This window comes from Delphinus delphis, chromosome 18 (assembly GCF_949987515.2).
Source record: "Delphinus delphis chromosome 18, mDelDel1.2, whole genome shotgun sequence".
Taxonomy (NCBI): Eukaryota; Metazoa; Chordata; class Mammalia; order Artiodactyla; family Delphinidae; genus Delphinus; species Delphinus delphis.
In genome coordinates, this window is record NC_082700.1 from 67,090,424 (window position 1) to 67,110,432 (window position 20,009).

At 41.2% G+C, this 20,009-nt stretch overlaps 1 protein-coding gene across 6 annotated transcripts in view; it reads right to left on the reverse strand.

The window, feature by feature from the left end:
- DOCK9 (dedicator of cytokinesis 9) overlaps positions 1 to 20,009 on the reverse strand; it is a 378,503-nt gene that overhangs the window by 200,428 nt on the left and 158,066 nt on the right. Inside the window, exon 1 of one of the 6 annotated variants that reach the window (XM_059995766.1) lies at positions 12,789 to 14,596. The exons of the other annotated variants lie outside the window; for them this stretch is intronic. Coding sequence (XP_059851749.1) covers positions 12,789 to 12,950 — 162 coding nt within the window. The 5' untranslated portion in view covers positions 12,951 to 14,596. Of the gene's footprint in view, positions 1 to 12,788; positions 14,597 to 20,009 lie in introns of those variants that run through there. 6 annotated transcript variants of the gene reach the window in all.

The window sequence follows — 20,009 nt, forward strand, 5'->3', positions numbered from 1 at the left end:
TTAACTTCTTTACCTTCTTCAAGACTCAAGTCAGACATCACCTCCTCCAGGAGTCTTCCTTGACTCTGTCCCAAAGGTGAGCTAGGAGTCCCTTGCAGGTTTTCTCATGGTAGCTAGGCTTATCTCCATCACAGCCTGCATCCCACGTAGATCTCCAGGCCTTCTGAGAGCACAGACTGTGGCTTATTCACCATTGTATTAAAAGGTATCCAATGGATATTGGGTGTGACATAATACGAATTATTTGGTCTCTGCCCTGATTCCTGGCACAGAGCTTCTAAAACTCCTGTAATTCCGTGACTAACAGGGGTGACAGAAGTATCTTGTTATACATAATAAACCCCTTTCAACCATACCTGAGTTTATGTTAATGAGGTGACTCTTAGAGCAGGAGGGGTTGGTTGCCTGAGGAACCAATCCTGTGAATAGTAGGCTGTATCTTTCAGCTCTGCTTCCTGACTTCCCAGGAGAGGAGAGAGGCTGGAGATAGAGTTCAATAACCAATAGCCAATGATTTAATCAATCATGCCTACATAATGGAGCCTCCTAAACACAGAGGTTTGGAGAGCTTCTGGGTTGGTGAACACATAGAGGAGTTAGGAGAATGGCATGCCTGGAGAGGGCATGGAAACTCCATAGCCTTTCCCCATACCTTGGCCCATGCATCTCCTCCATTTGGCTGTTCCTGAGTTGTATCTTTTATAACAAACCAGTAATAGTAAGTTCGGTGTTTTCCTGAGTTCTGTGAGCCATTGTAGCAAATTATCGAATCCAAGGAGCGGGGACGTAGGAAACCCTGACTTACAGCTGATTGGTCAGAAGCACAGGTGAAAACCTGTGAGCCCTGGAGCCCTTGACCTGTGGGATCTGCACTAACTCTGAGTAGTTGGCGTCCAAATTGTTTAACATGAGGGATAAACCCCACATATTTGGTGTCAGAAGTGTTGGGAGCACAGGAAATAGCTTTTCCAGTAGAGGGGAAAAAACAAGAAAACAATTTCAGGGTTCTCTTCTGATCGCTCTTTGACAGTACAGAAAGCTCAGAGAAATAAGAGTCACTTGTAAGGCAACTTCTTTGATGATGCTGTTACCTATTTCATAAGCCTAGAAAACACAAGGAATACCAAACGTGCAGAAGGATAAAACTATTAGCAAGGACTGCCACCAAGCCCACATCTTAGAACTGTACAAGCAAACAGACCCTGTAAAGGCAGAACATACTCTAGAAAAGCAGAGAAAACCTATCCGTCAGCAACTACCATGTCCCTCTGCTTAGGTTCACAAGTCACATCTACTTCAGTTTTCTAGGATATGGGTTTTTCCTTGGCAGAGAAACAAATGTTTATTGAAATGCATCCGAGGATAAAGCCTTGAATTGTTCACTGACATGCGAAAAAAGTAAAGTACCCCTTTATCCAATATTTCAGTACTGAGGTGACAACAAAAAATACACACACATACACAAATAGACAGTCACACACAGACATATGCATATCTAAAACTTAACACACAGGGCTTCCCTGGTGGCGCAGTGGTTGAGAGTCCGCCTGCCGATGCAGGGGACACGGGTTCGTGCCCCGGTCCGGGAAGATCCCACGTGCCGTGGAGCGGCTGGGTCCGTGAGCCATGGCCGCTGAGCCTGCGCGTCTGGAGCCTGTGCTCCGCAACGGGAGAGGCCACAACAGTGAGAGGCCCGCGTACCGAAAAAAAAAACAAAAAACTTAACACACACATAAGACGTAGGCAAGGAGGGAAATCAATTATCTTTAGAATTCACATAATGTATAAAGGAAAAACTACAATTCACTCTCCATCTATTAGGATACAGATAAATTTCCTGCAGACACCAACACAATTGGTTTGGAAACTCTGGTAGTACCTCTGCTTATAGTTTGCTGGGACTCCCTTTGTTAGGAGAGACCGGATACACAAAACATGTAGATTCAAACCAAGGTCACTTGAGGATGCAGCTGCCACATTGGAATTTCTTTCATCAAAATGCACCAGAGATTCCTTATTAAGACAAGCTTGAGCTACCTTATGAGCAGGGGATTTCACAAGGAAACACATTTACAAATATACTTAACCCTACACTCAATCCTTAACCCTCAGCCCCTGAATCTTTACCAATACCTGCTTTATAAAACTACCTAAATCAGCAACTTATGCAGTATAGCCTATTTATAGATAAATCTTTAAAATGTAGAATTTGTTTCTTCAAATTTCTTGTTTCCATTTTTACTAAACTGTAATTGAACTCATAGCTGGATAAGAAGTTTGCTTCTATAATGAACAAAGGATAGTTCCCAAACAAAGCCTAGTACATAAAGGAACATAAAACATAATGAAGGCAGGATCACAAATCAATGACTAAGGAATGGATTATTCAAAATACAGGAATGGGAAAAATGAGTGTTGGGAGTAAGGAGGAAATCAAGTTAGGGCCTCAACTAAACTATATACCAAATAAATTCTAGATTGACTAAAGCGAGGATTGGCAAACTTTCTATAAAGGGTCAGCTAATAAATCTTTTAATCCAGAAAGTAAATAATATAGACCTCTACCGCAACTACTCAATTCTGCCACTAAGAAAGAAGTCATAGACAACATGAAAACAAATGCCAATAAAACTTTATTAACAAAACCAGTTGGCAAGCAGGCCCCTTGGATAAAAAAGCCAAATGGTAAGTAAATAAATAAGCAAGCAAACAAGTTCCAAAAGAAAATACTGGTGAATATCTGATCTGAGATAGGCAAGAATTTCTAAGTATAAAAGTAATGGAAGAGGGACCTCCCTGGTAGTCCAGTGGTAAAGAATCCATCTTCGAATGCAGGGGACACAGGTTCGATCCCTGGTCAGGGAACTAAGACCCCACATGCTGCAGGGCAACTAAGCGAGCCACAACTATGGAGCTCGTGCGGCTCAAGGGGAGAGCCTGTGTGCCACAAACTACAGAGCCCACACGCTCTGGAGCCCGCGCACCACAACTAGAGAGGAAAAACCTGCATGCCACAACTAGAGAGAAGACCGAGCACTGAAACAAAGAGACCACAGGCCTTAATGAAAGATCCTGCATGCCTCAACAAAGATCTCGTGTGCCACAACTAAGACCCAACACAGCCAAAAAAATAAGGGGGAAAAAAAAAAGTAATGGAAGAAATCACAGAGGAAAAGACTCTTATGCTTATCACATACATTTAAACTTCTATTAGTAAAATAAGTACTATAAAGAAGGTAAACAAAATTAAAGGCAAATGACAAAATGGAGAAATACTTGAAAAGAATATGACAAAGGATTTGAGTTTCAAAATTGTATCTTTTATCTCTCAAATTGGCAAAACAATCCTGGCAATCATCATATATAAAACAAGACTAATATTCACTGGTGCTAGGAATGTAACTTGGATCAATCATCAAGCAATAAAACAATATGCCTTAAAGGGCCTTTAAAAAATTCATTCCTGCCTTAACAAGTTCATGTTTATGAATCTAGCCTATGAAAATAATTACAGATCCATAAAAATATGTTTGGGTAAAGATGTCTTCAATAAGCTTAGTTTATAACAACCTAAATGCCTAACAAAAGAAAAGCATTTAAATAAATTCTAGTATATGCATTACAATGGAATATTATGCACTTATTAAACACTGTGTTAGCAGAACATTACAGGCGTAAGTAAATGGCCATAAAAAATGACAAGAGAAAAAGGCATCGGAATTATTTATGAAATATTATACCATTTTTTATATTTGCATAAGCATGGAAAGATATTAGAAAACATACACTACATGTTAAGCAGTAATTAATTCAGGGCTGTGGGATTATGGCTGATTTTGTTTTCCTCTTTATTCTTCTCTGTAGTCTCTATATTTTCTAAAATAATTACATATTCTAAATATGAAAGACGACCAACGTTACTTTTAAAAACGCAAAAAAGTTGTTGCTTCTCACCAGATCAATGGGAGAAACATAAACCAGCTATTGGAATACCTAAAAAGACTTGAGCAAAAGCAGTAACAGCCCTACTCATCTGTTTCTACTCAGTATTTCTCTGCTCTTCCCTCTTCAGTATCTATGAAATAGCTACCAACTCTAAAAGGTTGATGACCCCCCAGAACAAACACATTCCAGCCCCCCACAATGGAACATTTCAGAATTCTACGGGGATATTTAAGAATGCTAGTGGTCATGCTTCCAGAAGTTGAGGCAAAAGTAGTACTAATTTGAACCCTGGTATGACTATGTTACTGCCTAAGTATACAGCAATCTAAGTTGATATTATTCTGTTGAGCAGATAACTCCATCAACAGCTTAATAAAAAGCAATAATGATTTACAATAGCCAGGACATGGAAGCAACCTAAGTGCTCATCGACAGAGGAATGGATAAAGAAGATGTGGCACATATATACAATGGATTATTACTCAGCCATAAAAAGAAACGAAATTGAGTTATCTGTAGTGAGGTAGATGGACCTAGAGTCTGTCATACAGAGTGAAGTAAGTCAGAAAGAGAAAAACAAATACCGTATGCTAACATATATATATGGAATCTTAAAAAAAGAAGAGTGGTTCTGAAGAACCTAGGGGCAGGACAGGAATAAAGACGCAGATGTAGAGAATGGACTTGAGGACACGGAGGGGGAAGGATAAGCTGGGACAAAGTGAGAGAGTGGCATGGACACATATACACTAACAAATGTAAAACAGATACCTAGTGGGAAGCAGCCGCATAGCACAGGGAGATCAGCTCAGTGCTTTATGACCACCTAGAGGGGTGGGATAGGGAAGGTGGGAGGAGATATAGGGATATATGTATACATACAGCTGATTCACTTTGTTATACAGCAGAAACTAACACAACATTGTAAAGCAATTATACTCCAATAAAGATGTTTAAAAAAAAGCAATTATGAAGGCAAACTGCTTGAAGTTACAGCAGAGAAAACAAATTTTCTTGTCTTCAATTTTTAAAAATCTCAAAACAATATTTCTGGAGGACAATCTGGCTATACATACAAAAATCCTTTAAAAAGCAAATATATTGAGCTCCATGAGCTGTTTGTATATTTTGGAGATTAATCCTTTGTCTGTTGTTTCATTTGCAAATATTTTCTCCCATTCTGAGGGTTGTCTTTTTGTCTTGTTTATGGTTTCCTTTGCTGTGCAAAAGCTAACGGAAAACAGTATGGAGCTTCCTTAAAAAACTAAAAATAGAACTACCATATGACCCAGCAATCCCACTACTGGGCATATACCCTAAGAAAATCATAATTCAGAAAGAGACACGTACAACAATGTTCACTGCAACGCTATTTACAATAGCCAGGACATGGAACCAACCTAAATGTCCATTGACAGATGAATGGATAAAGAAGATGTGGCACATCTTCAATACAATATTTTATGGCTGAATATTACTCAGCCATAAAAAGAAACGAAATTGAGTTATTCATAGTGAAGTGGATGGACCTAGAGTCTGTCATACAGAGTGAAGTAAGTCAGAAAGAGAAAAACAAACACTGTATGATAACGCATATATATGGAATCTAAAAAAAAAAAAAAGGTACTGATGAACCTAGTTGCAGGGCAGGAATAAAGAGGTAGACATAGAGAATGGACTTGAGAACATGCGGTGGGAGGGCAAAGCTGGGTCGAAGTGAGAGTAGCATCAACATATATACACTACGGAATGTAAAATAGTTGGCTGGTGGGAAGCAGCAGCGTAGAACAGGGAGATCAGCTCGGTGCTTTGCGATGACCTAGAGGGGTGGGATAGGGAGGAGGGATGGGATATGGGGACATGTGCATGCATATGGCTGATTCACTTTGTTGTGCAACAGAAACTAACACAGTATTGTGAAGCAATTATACTCCAATAAAGAGCTACTTAAAAAAAAAAAAAAAAAGCAAATATACTTTGACCCAGCTACTCCAAGTCTAGAAGTTTATGCTAAGAAAATAATTTGACAACTGTTTAAAGTACACATGCAAAGATGTTTATCACAGCATTTACAATTGGAAAAAAAATGGGATAATGGGTATAAGTTAAATAAAATGTCACTTCCTCCAATGTGAATGTTTGTGTCCCCTCAAAATTCATATATTGAAACCTAATTCCCAATGTGATGGTGTTTGGAGGGGAGGCCTTTGGGGGTGGAACCCTCATGAGGGGGATTAGCGTTCTCTATAGAAGAGGCCCCAAAGAGATCCCTCACTCCCTCCTGCACATGAAGTTACAGTAAGAAGACAACCAAAAAGTGGGTCCTCGCCAGACACCAAATCTATGGCTGCTTTGATCTTGGATTTCCCAACCTCCAGAACTATAAGAAATAAACATTTGTTACAAGCCACTCAATCTATGTTATTCTGTTATAGCAGCCCGAAATAAACTAAGACACATCCATACGATGAAATGACACCATTAAGAATTAGATATACATGTATACTCATTGACATAGAAAGATGTTTGTGATATCTATTTAAAGCAAACAACAAGACTATAGAACAAAATAACATGTATATTGTTATGTATTAGTCAGCTTTGGTTGTCATAACAAAATACCAAAGACTGAGTGGCTTCAACAACAGAAATTTATTTGCTCGCAGTTCTGGAGGCTGAAGTTCAAAGTTAGGGTGGCCTAACTTTGAACTTCATCCTGGATTGGGACCCTCATCCTAGATTGCAGAGAGCTGCCTTCTTGCTGTGTGCTCATATGGCAGAGAAAGAGAGATTTCTTACTCTTCTTAGAAGGCCACAGTCCTATTGGATTAGGGCCCCACCCTTATGACCTCATTTAACTTAATTACTTTCTAAAGACCCTACCTCCAGATGCAGTCATACTGTGGATTTGGGCTTCAACATATGAACTGGGGGTGGAAGGAAACAACAAAATTTAGTCCACAGACACCCATTACATATGTAACTTTTATGAACAACACTATACATGGATGAAGTTCTTGAAGGTTTTTGCCTCAAAATATTTGTATCAGTGGTTACCTCCGTGTAGCAAACACAGCACGCTTAGTTTCTACAATGAATGTTAAATTTCCTGCTTATGATTTAATAAATATTAAAAAGACGGTAAATTTTTAAAAAGCACCAGGGAAAGGTACAATACTCGCTCCTGCTAGCTCATGCTGGCTGCACTCACAAAAAGCAGCATCAATAGAGCAACGCAATCTCAGGACACAGGAAATGGATCTAGGAATCAGAGCAGACTGTTCCTTGAAAACATCAGCCCAATTTACTGCTGTGATCAAAATAGGCAACGAAATCCACTGGGCATCATGAGGAAGGATAATTAGAAATAAAATGGAAAACACAGCCTACCGAAAGCCACGGCCCCGTGACCGGACCTAGAACCAAAGGAGTGTTCCAGAAGGTGGCCAAGCAGGTTTCCGCTTTCTTACAATTCAAGACACTAGTAACAGTGCAAGAAACAGTTATGAGAGAACATCTGAAAAAATAAAGATCTAGCCTTTACTTTCCCCGCTGCCTCAAGCTGATAGGTATTATACCACTTTTCACTTAGCCCGTCATCGATTATACCGTTATCTCCCCTTACGCTCCCGCAACCCATCTATCCCTGTAGCTGCACAGACACGTACAAGCAGGACCGCAGGCTCTTATGGCCGTATCGCCTTCAACTCTGTTCTCTTTGCACAGTGCACATACGATAAACCAAAGGATTTTCAAAGCCAATAGGTGCTTTACGTTAGGAAGGACTGTTTAGCCTGGGGAGACTAAAGTGGTCTGATAAAATCCTACACAGCAGTAAAGGCTGAGAACATGCTGACGACGTGTAGCACATCTTGAAATAGGAAAACCATGAAAAACTTCAAAGCTTTAAGGAGGTAAGAAAAAAAGATTAACTATCAATTTACCATGGGTAAAATTATCAATATATTATCCCAACATGTCACAAAAGAAATTGAGGACAAGAAAGTTTGTCTTCTCTCCTTGTGACTTGCAGCAACGTGCTCTCTATGAAGCTACTGACAAAATCCCAGCAGCCATCAAGGGTATAACTAAGTGACTTCTTTCACGTCAGTTACAACTGGCAAAAAGAGAACATGGTACAGCATAATCCCACAGGTCCTCAATTCCTCCACAGAAACATTAAGAGAAGATTCTATTACTGGCTATGAGTAAAACAGGGCAAGTCCTAGTCAATAGGGCTGGGTGCATCACAAACCTTCACAGACAAGGAAAAATGGGATTTACAAGTGTTTTGTCTCAGCTCAAGCTGCCCCTCCTCATGGAAGGTGCCTGGGCCAAGCCGAGCCCTCACGTCCTTGACCGTGCCCTGTGCATTCTATGTCAACTTCCCCCGGTGGGGACCTGAGCTTCTTCATCATTCCTGTACATCCAGCACCCGGCACAAAGAAGCACTCAAGGGTGTTTCTTGAATAACCTGGACATTCCATTAATTAGAAAAGAAAGACTTTAGAAAACTCTATACTCAAGAATACAATCTACCCCAACTCAATCCCGTCCCTCCATTGTGGCAGAATTACTAATCAAAATCTAAGTGTGGCACACTGGACATTCAGTCAGTCCACAACTTCCAGATAAGCCCTTTTCCCAGTGTACCACCCGCCACGGGGCTAATTCATGCCTTTTAGACATAAAGAGAACCTTCTTGTGCAAGATCGCACAGCTGCAGCCTTACTATAAAGCTAACGTCTGCGCTCAAGACATCTGATTTTTAATGAGCTATAGTGTAACTTTTAAAGAAGTCACCCAGGTGATTTTTAGTAACGGATGAAGATGTAACGTGTAGCTTAAGCGCTACATGTGCTGTAAGTGAATATTATATAAAACTGTCTTAACTCTGATGTAGCCATTGGCACAGCAAAGCACACAACTTGTGTGAAAACAAAACGTAAAAAAAAGCAAGCTTAATAAAATTAGATTTTTACGGAATTAAATTAACATTAAAAAAAGACATCTGATTTTGCTTCAGAGCCACCTTGAAGGTTTGTTCTTCACTACAGTTCTCTATTCACTTATTAATTCATACTCTGCTTTGTTTCAAAAGGATTTAAAGTGATTTACATAAAAACATACAGAAGAGGATTAAAAGTATTTTAATAAGCAGATGAGAAGAAGCAGACAGCAACAAAATAGTCATACAGGAAAGTAAGAAGCAAAGTTTAAGGGAAATATAAAACAAATCATTTTGAAAGAGCCTATGTATGTTAGAATCGGGTCATATTGTGAAACTGTTAAAAGATAAGCTTTCTTTTATTTATTTATTTATTTATTTATTTTTTGCGGTACACGGGCCTCTCATTGCTGTGGCCTCTCCCATTGCGGAGCACAGGCTCCGGACGCTAAGCCTCAGCAGCCATGGCTCACGGGCGCAGCCGCTCCACGGCATGTGGGAGCTTCCCGGACTGGGGCACGAACCCGTGTCCCCTGCATCGGCAGGCGGACTCTCAACCACTGCACCACCAGGGAAGCTCAGATAAGCTTTCTTTTAACAGTCAACTGAAGAGGTGGCTGAGGTCAGTTACATGAATCATAATGTATATAAAATAAAAATGAAGTAGTTCCTCAGGAAAAGCAAAACCATTCAGAGCATGAAGACAAGAAATTTCTTCCAGGGCTCCTCATAAAAGGAACGCTAAAAAATAGAAGTAATTATAATTGCTAACAATTAGCACTAACTTACGTGCAAAACACTGTTCTAAGAACTTTAGACATATTCACTCATCTAATAACCCTATGAGGTAATAAGCACTGTTATTATCTGCATTTAATGGATAAGGAAACAGGAACAGAGAGGTTAAGTAAACTGCCCAAAGTCACACAGCTAGCAAGTTGTGGATTTGGGACTCAAACCCTGAAGGCTAGCTCCAGAGTCGCCACTCTTAACCACTACACTATAGTGCCCTCAACACCCTCATAGCAGACATCACTTTTCTAAGGATGTTTCTTATGATGTCCTTCAGTGTGGGCAAGAGAAAAATGCAAAGCTTAGTTCAGGAGCAGCAATTCCTCTGAGGCCAAAATGAGCCAGTCCACCCCTGTTGGTTTCTGACAGATAGGCAGATATCTCCGGTATTTTAGAGTCTCCAGAAGAATGGTAGCTACATGAACATTACTTTTCCTCCACAAGGTTTGTTATGCATTGAGTGACGGGGGTGGGGGTTATACCCTGAGGAGCAGTGAAGTACAGTGCTGACCTGCTGACAGTTAAGGTCGAGCCACAGGCTGGCGTCACCACCTGAGCTGGAGGAAGGACAGACATCCTCCCCACCAATGCTGAGGCGCCTGACAAGGACGCACATCTGCCTGATGAGAAGGTCAACCTACTTTGCATGGAGCAGGCCCAAGGGACGGCCGATGGGCAGGGCTCCCTTAATAAAGGGTTTGGCTAGATCAAACCAAAGGATGAGAAGGTCCTCAAATGCCCATGCCACAGAACAGGTCTCAACAGAGCTAGTGTGGACAATATCCAAAGATAGTATTATCAAATCAATTGTCACTCAAGGATCATAGCAAACCCACGGAATGGCCAGCCTTGGACCACATAACTTCTTAGGGTAGCTCCAAGAAAGACTGGTTCTAGAAGATAACCTATCTTCTCAACAGCTTCTCCAAGTTCAAGTTCAGGACCATAAAACCATTTCATCAGAGTTCACTTATTAGCCAAGGACTTACTAGGAATCAGGCATTGTTCAGGCTGTTGAGGGCAGAGCGGTAAGTAAAACAGACAAAAATCCCTGCCATCATAAATCTTATTCCTGTTTAAGTACCATAAGTAACAGCACTAATTACTATTACTACACTTACGCTATTATTCTTGCCTAACAGTATGTCAGCTGAGATCAATATTATGAAGAAATTATAGCGAGGACCCAGAGAAGGGTGCGCTGGGGGTGCAGCAGGATTACACCAGTGGTCAAGGAAGCCTTGCTGCCATGGGGAGATCTAAGAAAAGCCCTGCAGGAGGCTGGAGTGGACCAGGTAAACGTCTGGGTAGAGATCCCAGGGAAGAGGCCAGTGAGAGAGGAATGAGGAGAATGAGGAGGAAACAGGGTGACAAGGAGGAAACAGGGTCTGGTGGGCAGGCTGGGGATGGACCTGGAAGCCCCCGTAAGGATTCTGGATCTGACTGAGCAGAAGAAGGATGGTCTGACTTTCCTTTCCAAAGGACCACTGTCTGCCACGTAGAGAAGAAGGCACAGGGCCAAGGAGAGGGGCAGGGAGACCAGTTTGGAGTGAGAGGGTGCATCTTTCCACCCACAGCACCTCGGCCACATGCACACACGGTCCTGTTGTGCTCCGGGGTCTGCTGGTGTGGGTGAGGGTGGTGGCAGAGAGCATCTGACCAAAGGCACAGGACCTGTGCTTCAGAATCCAGTCCCAGAGTACCAACAAAGGCCCCGGCAGGTTAGAATTCCTTCACACAATAAAAGAAAAAGAAAAACATGCAGAGTCTCCCAAAGGCAGGTTAACCAAACAAAAGTCAGTGTGGCCTGAGGGAGCAGAAGCTGGTGGCATGGGAGAGGCACTGGCATCACGGGCCAAGCAGTCCCACGGCTGTCAGGGTTATGGACTACACTCCTGGGACAGACACTGTAATGAGCCAGTCCTTCTAATCTCTGAAACCAGCTATTCTCAAAAGCATATCCCAAAATACTTTAGGGTTTAAAATATTTAGTAGTTAAAACAGCACCACTTAAATTCCATACCCACGCATAACACTCACTGCCTTCCAAAACGCAACTGATGCTCATGCGATACTCTCCTTTTCTTTCCTCCCAAGGATTTTGAGAGCTAACATCACATAAGCCTCTCCACAAAACACATCCCCTCTAGGGGCTTCTGCAAGGCTGGGGCGACCCGGTACGATCCGGAGGTGCATATGGCACGCCAGCCTCTCAGTCTCAGATGGCAGCCTAACGACCAGGAACGGTTTTGGGGTTTCCGCACACCCTGCCCTCGCCATACCGAGATCCTGCTGGCCAGCCCCACACACAGAAACTCCCACGTGTATTATTCCCCACTCGTTTTGACACACACTGTGAGAAGAACAAGGAAAAATGGCAAGGCATCCTGAGGGAGGAGGAGACCAATATGCAGCTTTCTCATGAGCCTGGTATTTGTGAGAAGGCCATGGAGAGGCACACCCATCTGTGACTTGACACCTCCTTGTGCATTGGGAAAGGAGGAAAGAACACAGAGGCGTCAGCTAAGCTTCCTTTTACTCTCAAGAGCCTTCACCCACAAAATTATAAATAGCTGGGTTTAAAATAATAAAACTGCAAATATTTTTCTCACACCCATTACATTACAATTTTCTTTCATGTTCCCTTTACATTTCTCCCCCTGACTCAAAGGACTAACCACAAGACATTAGTAAGGAAAATCTAGCCAGGTAAAAGGCTAAGATGTAAAGGGACTGAGTAATTCACCATCATAGGGAGAGGGTTCACTCTATTAGACCTTAAATACAGGCTTTGCCCAGTATTATTTCTAGAACTATACTAAGAACATGTAAGCTCACAGAGCTAACTTAGAAAACTGGTCTGTAACCAAATATCTTACTCCAGCTGCTCTCTCTGTATGTATTTCAGATTTGATTAACACATGACATTCTCACACATACAAACAGGCACTTCATAATTTAATTTTAAGGCCACTAATTACCCATTCATACACACAAGCTACATATATATAAGCACACTGAGATAAATATATTTGCTTTACAGGTAAAGACTAGTTTATCCTAACACCAGCAAACTACTTGTTAATTAAGAGACAGCATTTACCAGACAGGAGGAGATCAATAGTTCTGAATCTTCTTTTGTCCAATTGTATGCTGTGTATTCAAGGGCATTATTCTCTCCTTGCTGTTTGCACATATAAGCACAGTTTCTTTCAAAAACGGTGCGGATGCCTTTAAACAGAATCACACTAGTAGTGCAACCCATCCCCAAGGTGTGGATGTTCAGGTCTCTAGCAATCTCTACTCCATTTCCACATCATCTTCCTTGGCTCTTCAGAGCAGGCTCCCACTGCACCATCTTCGTGACAGGCAGTTGCCGACACCAGAACAGAAGGGAAGCTCCGAGCTGTTGTACTAGATTCCGCTTCTGCCCAGCAGCCTGACAAAAAAATCCAAGCTCCAAGTGTAAAACAGGAGGGGTGGTGCAAAAACAGGATGACACACCTTCAGATGCACCAAAACCTTTAAAGTATTGCTTTTCCAATAGATTGCTTCACTGTTAGTACCAAAAACAAATAAGCAGAAGATTTACATGTGGTTACTGGAAAACTGCCGGCTCCTGGGATTTGCTTGGGATTGTTCTGAATCTCAGAACCTGCCCAAAATGAAAAAGACGGTGCCAGACAGCCACCCTGCTGCAGATGCTGCTGGAAGGCACAAAGAATGTTCATCTGCTGCAAGAAACCTCCCTCCCAGAATGCTTAGCCTAGCATCTATATTAGCAAACATCTCTTTCCTTGACCTAAATATGCTGTTTGTTTAATCCTGCATCCGCGAGGAATAGGGAAGCAAAAGAAAAAAAAAGTCCGAAAACGAGAGGAATCACTAAGATGACTGCTGCTATGGAAACATGTGTAAGCCCACTTCAAACAACCTTTTGCGTGTGTGGGTAACAGCTTGCTGACAGCAAACCACAAGGGAACATGAAATTGCTGTGTCAATCTTGACTTCTGCCCATTTCCACTCTTTGCTAGAGAGGGGGCTAGCAAGTTTGCACTGCTTGGAAGAATTCTCCTATGCCTGGTACCGAAAGATGCAAATGAGAAGATGGATACAGGATTACCTGGCACCTTCTGAAGCAGCTCCCTGGTATGCAATGGTAAATGCACACTGAAGTCCCACAGGCAACAAGGTTATTATTTTTGGTGCATAAGTAATCCAGGTCCTTCCACTGCAGACTGAACTCAGTAACACTACACTACCTTGTATATATATCTTTGGGGATGGCTGATAGGAAAGCTCGTCATTGATATAATACCAAGTTGACTCTTGCCACTTTCCTTCTAGAAAATGAAAAGCAAATTATGTAAAAAGACCACGATGAACACACAGGGGAAACCCCTCCCACCTACAACATGCATCTAGAAAAGAGTTACTGCTCTTTTAAAATCTGTTCTGATATTCTTCCTTACTTCACAAGGCAACAGATGGTTTTCATTTTCTATCTACAGATTTCAAAGTTAGAGTGAATTATAATAATTGAGTACCTGCAGGTTGGTAACAGAAACCTGTGTGATGTAGTGAAAGCAAATCTTTAGAGAATACCATGCAGTCACCTAATTCTAAAATTTCTGCTTTCTATGGTTAGTTTACCTATTAGGCCAATAGATAAGCAAAAGTCTAGGATTCGTCTATCTCCTGAATTTTTATGCAGGGTATCAAACAGCTATAGAGATCAAAGGAGTAGAGATACCGGCCACATGCAAAAAGCAAGCAAACAAAACCAGAATAACTATATGTGGTCAAAAGCAATCAGCTTCAGAATGGTAATTCGGTTAAAAAAAGAGCTACAGTATTCAAGATTACACCCAAGCCCTGATATCATAAGATCTAAGTCTTCATGTGACATCCCAGTGCTGGCAGATAAATAACATGGAAACTTATCTACACAGAAACTGAATCCTATAGACTATAAAAGACTAAACACCTGGGTTAAAAATTGTCTGTCTTGAGATTTCAGAAGACTCACCAACTAACCTAACTTCTGTACTATAAGGGGAACAATTTAAAAAGTAATAGTTGGGCTTCCCTGGTGGCACAGTGGTTGGGAGTCCGCCTGCCGATGCAGGGGACACGGGTTCGTGCCCCGGTCTGGGAAGATCCCACATGCCGCAGAGTGGCTGGGCCCTTGAGCCATGGCTGCTGAGCCTGCATGTCCGGAGCCTGTGCTCCGCAACGGGAGAGGCCACAACAGTGAGAGGTCTGCGTACCACACACACACAAAAAAGTAATAGTTAATTCAATATAAAGATAATACCTAGAAATTTAAACTTAATTTACCATTATTACTTATTTTAGACAACCTGGGTATAGAAGCCAGCAAATACTGCTCAATATATAAAAGATTATGTTTGAACTTTACAAAGGATCATAAATGATAACCAAGCAAATTTGAAGCTGCTGGTATATTCTATTTGATTTACTAAAAAAAAAAAAAAAAAAAAAAAAAAACCCTAAGTTAATACTTAAAACAATGGAAGAGAATGAAACAATTTCCTAACAGTCATTCAGAGGAAAAAGAAATGTTTCCTTAAGCATTTAAGCAACTTGTATCAATTTTAAATATTAATCATTTTCCAACCAACAAAATGAGTGGGCAAGAAAAACAGAAAACGTTTAGAGCAAAGGATTCAACAAGGCCAAAAAATGAGTTTCATGCTAATAGAAGCATGACAAAAATGAATCATTCAAAATGTGTGTCTGGTTTCACTGATTCTTCTGCATCATAATGATCTTGGATTAGTCTAAAATGATAATTACCATGAATTCCATCAGAGGACATGAATAGATGGATGGTATCTATTGGCAACCATTTCAGCTACCTACAGAGTACATATTTCAATTTGGAGATCACGTTTACTCTCACATCTTGAAATGCCACCTCTAATTTATACAACATCCAAGACTGGATGTCTGCCCTTGACTCCCTTTGAGATCCAAGCCCATGTCTTCCTCTCCTGCTAATAATGATATCTGGCTCTCCCATCATCACCTCACCCTCAGATGTTCCAAGTCAGTCATCTTTTACTATAACTACCATAGTACGACCACACAGTGGAATATTACTCGGCCAAAAAAAGGAATGAAGTCCAAGTGCACGGTACGATGTGCATGAAGCTGGAAAATGTCACGCAGAGTGAAAGAAGACAGTTACAAAAGACCTCATATTATACGATTCTAGTTAAGTAAAACGTCCAGAATCAGGCGAATCCATAGAGATAGAGAGTAGCTTTGTGGCTACCAGGGAACGCAGGAGGACTGCTAGCGGGTACGGAATTTCTTTTAGGGGTAATGAAAATGTTCAGAAATTAGTGTTTCTAGCATACATGCTATCTATACACAATATACAGTCTGTGAATATACTAAAAACCACTGGATTGAACACTTTTTCTTTTTTTTATTGAAGTACAGTTTATGTACAATATTATAAGTTACACGTGTACCACATAGTGATTCACAATTTTTAAAGGTTATATTCCACTAATAGCTGCTAAAAAATACTGGCTATATTCCCTGTGCTGGATAAAGAACACTTTGAAAAGGTGAATTTTGTTGTATGTGGATACAACAAAGAGCCCGAATCCACTTCTGATGTTTTACTGCTAATAGCTCTTAAGTCTCACCTCTCCTTCTTCCCCTGTGGGCGAAGGACAAGGAGTGCCAGGCTGGCTCCCTCCCTTTGTGGGCGAAGGACAAGGAGTGCCAGGCTGGCTCCCTCCCTTAGTGCCAGAGGGAAATTCAAACCACTCTCAGGAACCCTCACCCCCGCCCTACCCCCCAACCACCACAAAACCCCCAAGCCAGTCTCCTTTCCCTGCTCAGTCAAGCCACGCCACTTTAGGACGTGCTTGGGTACAGCCCTGCTCCCCTCAGAGCGCTTCATTATGTGAGTAATAAGCCTTTCACACCCTCCTGGGTGGTGGGTGGGTGGGTGGGTGGGTGGGTGGGTGGGTGGGTGTGTGTGTGTGTGTGTGTGTGTGTGTGGTGTCATTAGTCTCAACATCCAAAGCAAATTTGGGGGGAGGGGGGCAGGTGTCAATCCTGTTTCTGTGGAGTGGCTCCAACGGTAAATTATATCTCAATAAAACCATTATTTAAAATAGGAGAGGCGAAGAGGATAGTATCTATTCTACCTACCACATAAGGTTCTCAAGTTCAAATAAAACCACAGGAGAGAACTCAACCGAGACATTGCTATAGACACGGAAATAGCTGTTGTTTTATACTTCACAAGGGATTTACCGTGCACCTAGAAACAGCCACCTTGCTTAACAAATTCAGCAACGTCTGAACGTTGCTCTGGCCCCACTTGTCAGGAATACACTAACCAAGTAACATGGGATGTACCTGGGGCTGCCCTCGGGTGCGCATTTTAGGTCTGGGAAAGGGGCGCCACGCTGCACAAAACACCAGAAAGCCTGTATGAACAGTAAGTCCAGGGAGATTAGCTGGCCACATCGGGGGTCACAACACACCTCAGCCATCCGGTCACAGAGACCACAGCAAACAGGTCTCAAGCTTTGAGCACACACCCCCGGCCCCACCCGAAGCATACCCATCTGGAGCTGCTGCTCCCATTTGCAGTTCTCGCCTTGCCAAGTATCTTTCTGTTTTAAGTATCTTCTAATAGTCAGATTTGTTTGACTGGTAGATTTACTTAATATTTTCTCAGAAAAATGTGGATAAAGAAGAATCTGAAGTGACCCCTAAAAATATCTTGAACTACAAACTGGAATGACTATTGTATCTCAAACAGATATAATAAGCCTTCCACCCGGGTCAGACCTTGGGTTCTACCTTAGGGGGCCAGGAAGGGAGTGGAATTCTGTCCATTCTGAAGTGCTGAAATGAAGACCTCATGTAATGATACACAACACATGATATAGCCACACTTCATTAAACCTAAATAAATAAATAGAGTATGGGTAGAATTCAATCTAACAGGTCATTTATTCTATTTAAGTGCCCTTATGATGGCCAGTCCAGACAAAGAGCTTATTTCCATCCCTAACAGTCCATATTTCATATGTTAATGCAGTGAATTCTGCTGAACAAAGAAACCTTATATAACTTGATCTATCAACACCCTATTTTTTATTCAATCAGTAATAATCAATCATAAGTCAAGTGTCTAGCACAGGGCCTAGTATATACCACATGCCCAATAAATGTAGTTCTCCTTTCTCCCTTTTACCCCAAATTAAATTTTTTTCTTCCCTGATATTAAGAGTAAAGAGTGAGATAGTTCTTCCAAAAATACAAGCATCCCTTACATAAAATTCATGCATATGAGAATGTGAGATCTAATAAATTCAAACTACAAATTACTTGTAGTGATAAAAATTAATTAAAAGAGAGAAATGTGGGTGCTGGAACAGGAAAAGGGAGTTAAGATAGTTGGTGAAGGAGTGGAGGCTGCAGTCAAGATCATTAAAAAGTTTTTTTTTTTAATAAGGGAAATTATGGAAGTGTTATTAAACAAAAATCTTTTTAAAAAATAAGGAAAAGGAAAACTTTCCCACCACCGTGTATTTCAGGAACATAAACCTTAAAATTTGATTGGAGGAGAGTGGGTAGACTTACCATGTATCCAAAAACTTTTATCCATCGTTTATCTTTCCCACCTCAAAACACTGAAATGCCAGGACTGTTACCTCTAGGTGAGCAGAGATGAAGGTGGGTGTAGGGACAGTGGTGCAGAGGAGGGTGTCAGACCCCTGAGAGAGCCCCAGTCTGCACTCCTGTCTGTACCACTGTGGTGAAACAATTAATTTTGCTAAAAAAAAAAAATGTATCTCTAAAGTCATGACCACATAAAATACTGGAGTCAGGTCTGCTGCTAACAGTGGTACTTAATCATTTCCAGAAGCAGAGAATGCAAAGTTACACAGGTGTCTCTGTGTTGGTGCTGGAGCATTAACGAGGCAGCCAGTCCCTGTGGGATGCTCTGAATACCTGCATGCCCATTGGGTGACCAGGTAAAATGGAGTGGAAGCAACCAACTCAGGCTCCATGGAACTGAGGGCGGTGGTCTTCCAGAGATGACCAGTCTCCCGAAAAAGGGGGAAAGAATCCTCCTTTTTTTGACAGGAGACCAAGTTAAACAACTTTTCAAATAAAACAGATCTCCAAAAGGAAGAAAAGTTTGCACTAAGAAAACCAACTTACTTGCTGGTAGGAATGCGAAATGGTGAACCACTTTGAAATAGGGTATGGCAATTCCTCACAAAATTAAATAGAGAATTACCTTATGATCCAGCAATTCCACTTCTGGGTCAATCCCCAAAAGAACTGATAGCCTAATTTTAAAGAGATATTTATATACATCCATGATCATAACAGCACAATAGCCAGAGGTGGAAGCAACCTAAGTGCCCATCAAAAGATGAATGGATAAACAAAATGTGGTACATACATGCAATGGAATATTATTCAGTCTTAAAAAGGAAGGAATTCTGACACATGCTACAACATGGATGAACTTTGAGGACATTATGCTAAGTGAAATATATAAGCCAGTCACAAAAAGACAAATACTATATGAGTCCACTCATAGGAGGTACCTAGAATAGACAAATTCATAGAAACACAAAGCAGAATGGTGGTTTCTAGTAGCTGAGGGGAAGAGGAAATGCGGAGTTGTTATTTAATAGATACAGGGTTTGTCTGTAATGATGAAACAGTTCTGAAGATGGGTGGTTACGCAACAATGTGAATGTACTTAATGCCACCAAACGATACTTAAAAAGTTAAAATGGTAAATTTTATGTTATGTATATGGCATGTTATATATACATTAAAAAAAAAGAAAAGCAACTTACTTACTAGGCACTGCTCTCCTATGACTTCCAGGAACAACTGATGTGAAATAACAGAAAACCAGGAGGATAACTAGTCTTTTCTCCCCTTCTCTCCTCCTGCCCCTCACGGAGGGCAGACAAGCCCAAGGAACAGATTTCATATGCTTATTTTTCTCCTATTTCAAATAGTTTATATTAGATTAGTTTATATACTATAGTTTATATAACTAATAACTACGATATTTCCTCATTAACACTTGGTAATGAACTTCTTAGAAAAACCCTTTGAACTACGTACCATCACACAAAAAAAAGACAGCTTGAGATTTAAATTTCTGATTCATAGATGACTTCTACTTCTTCATTTCGAGCTACAAAATGAACGAACCAACAGTATTTATACAGGTGCTGATTTATCCCTCAGCTCAGGAAGCTGCAGGCAAAGTCAGAACTTCAGTCACTGT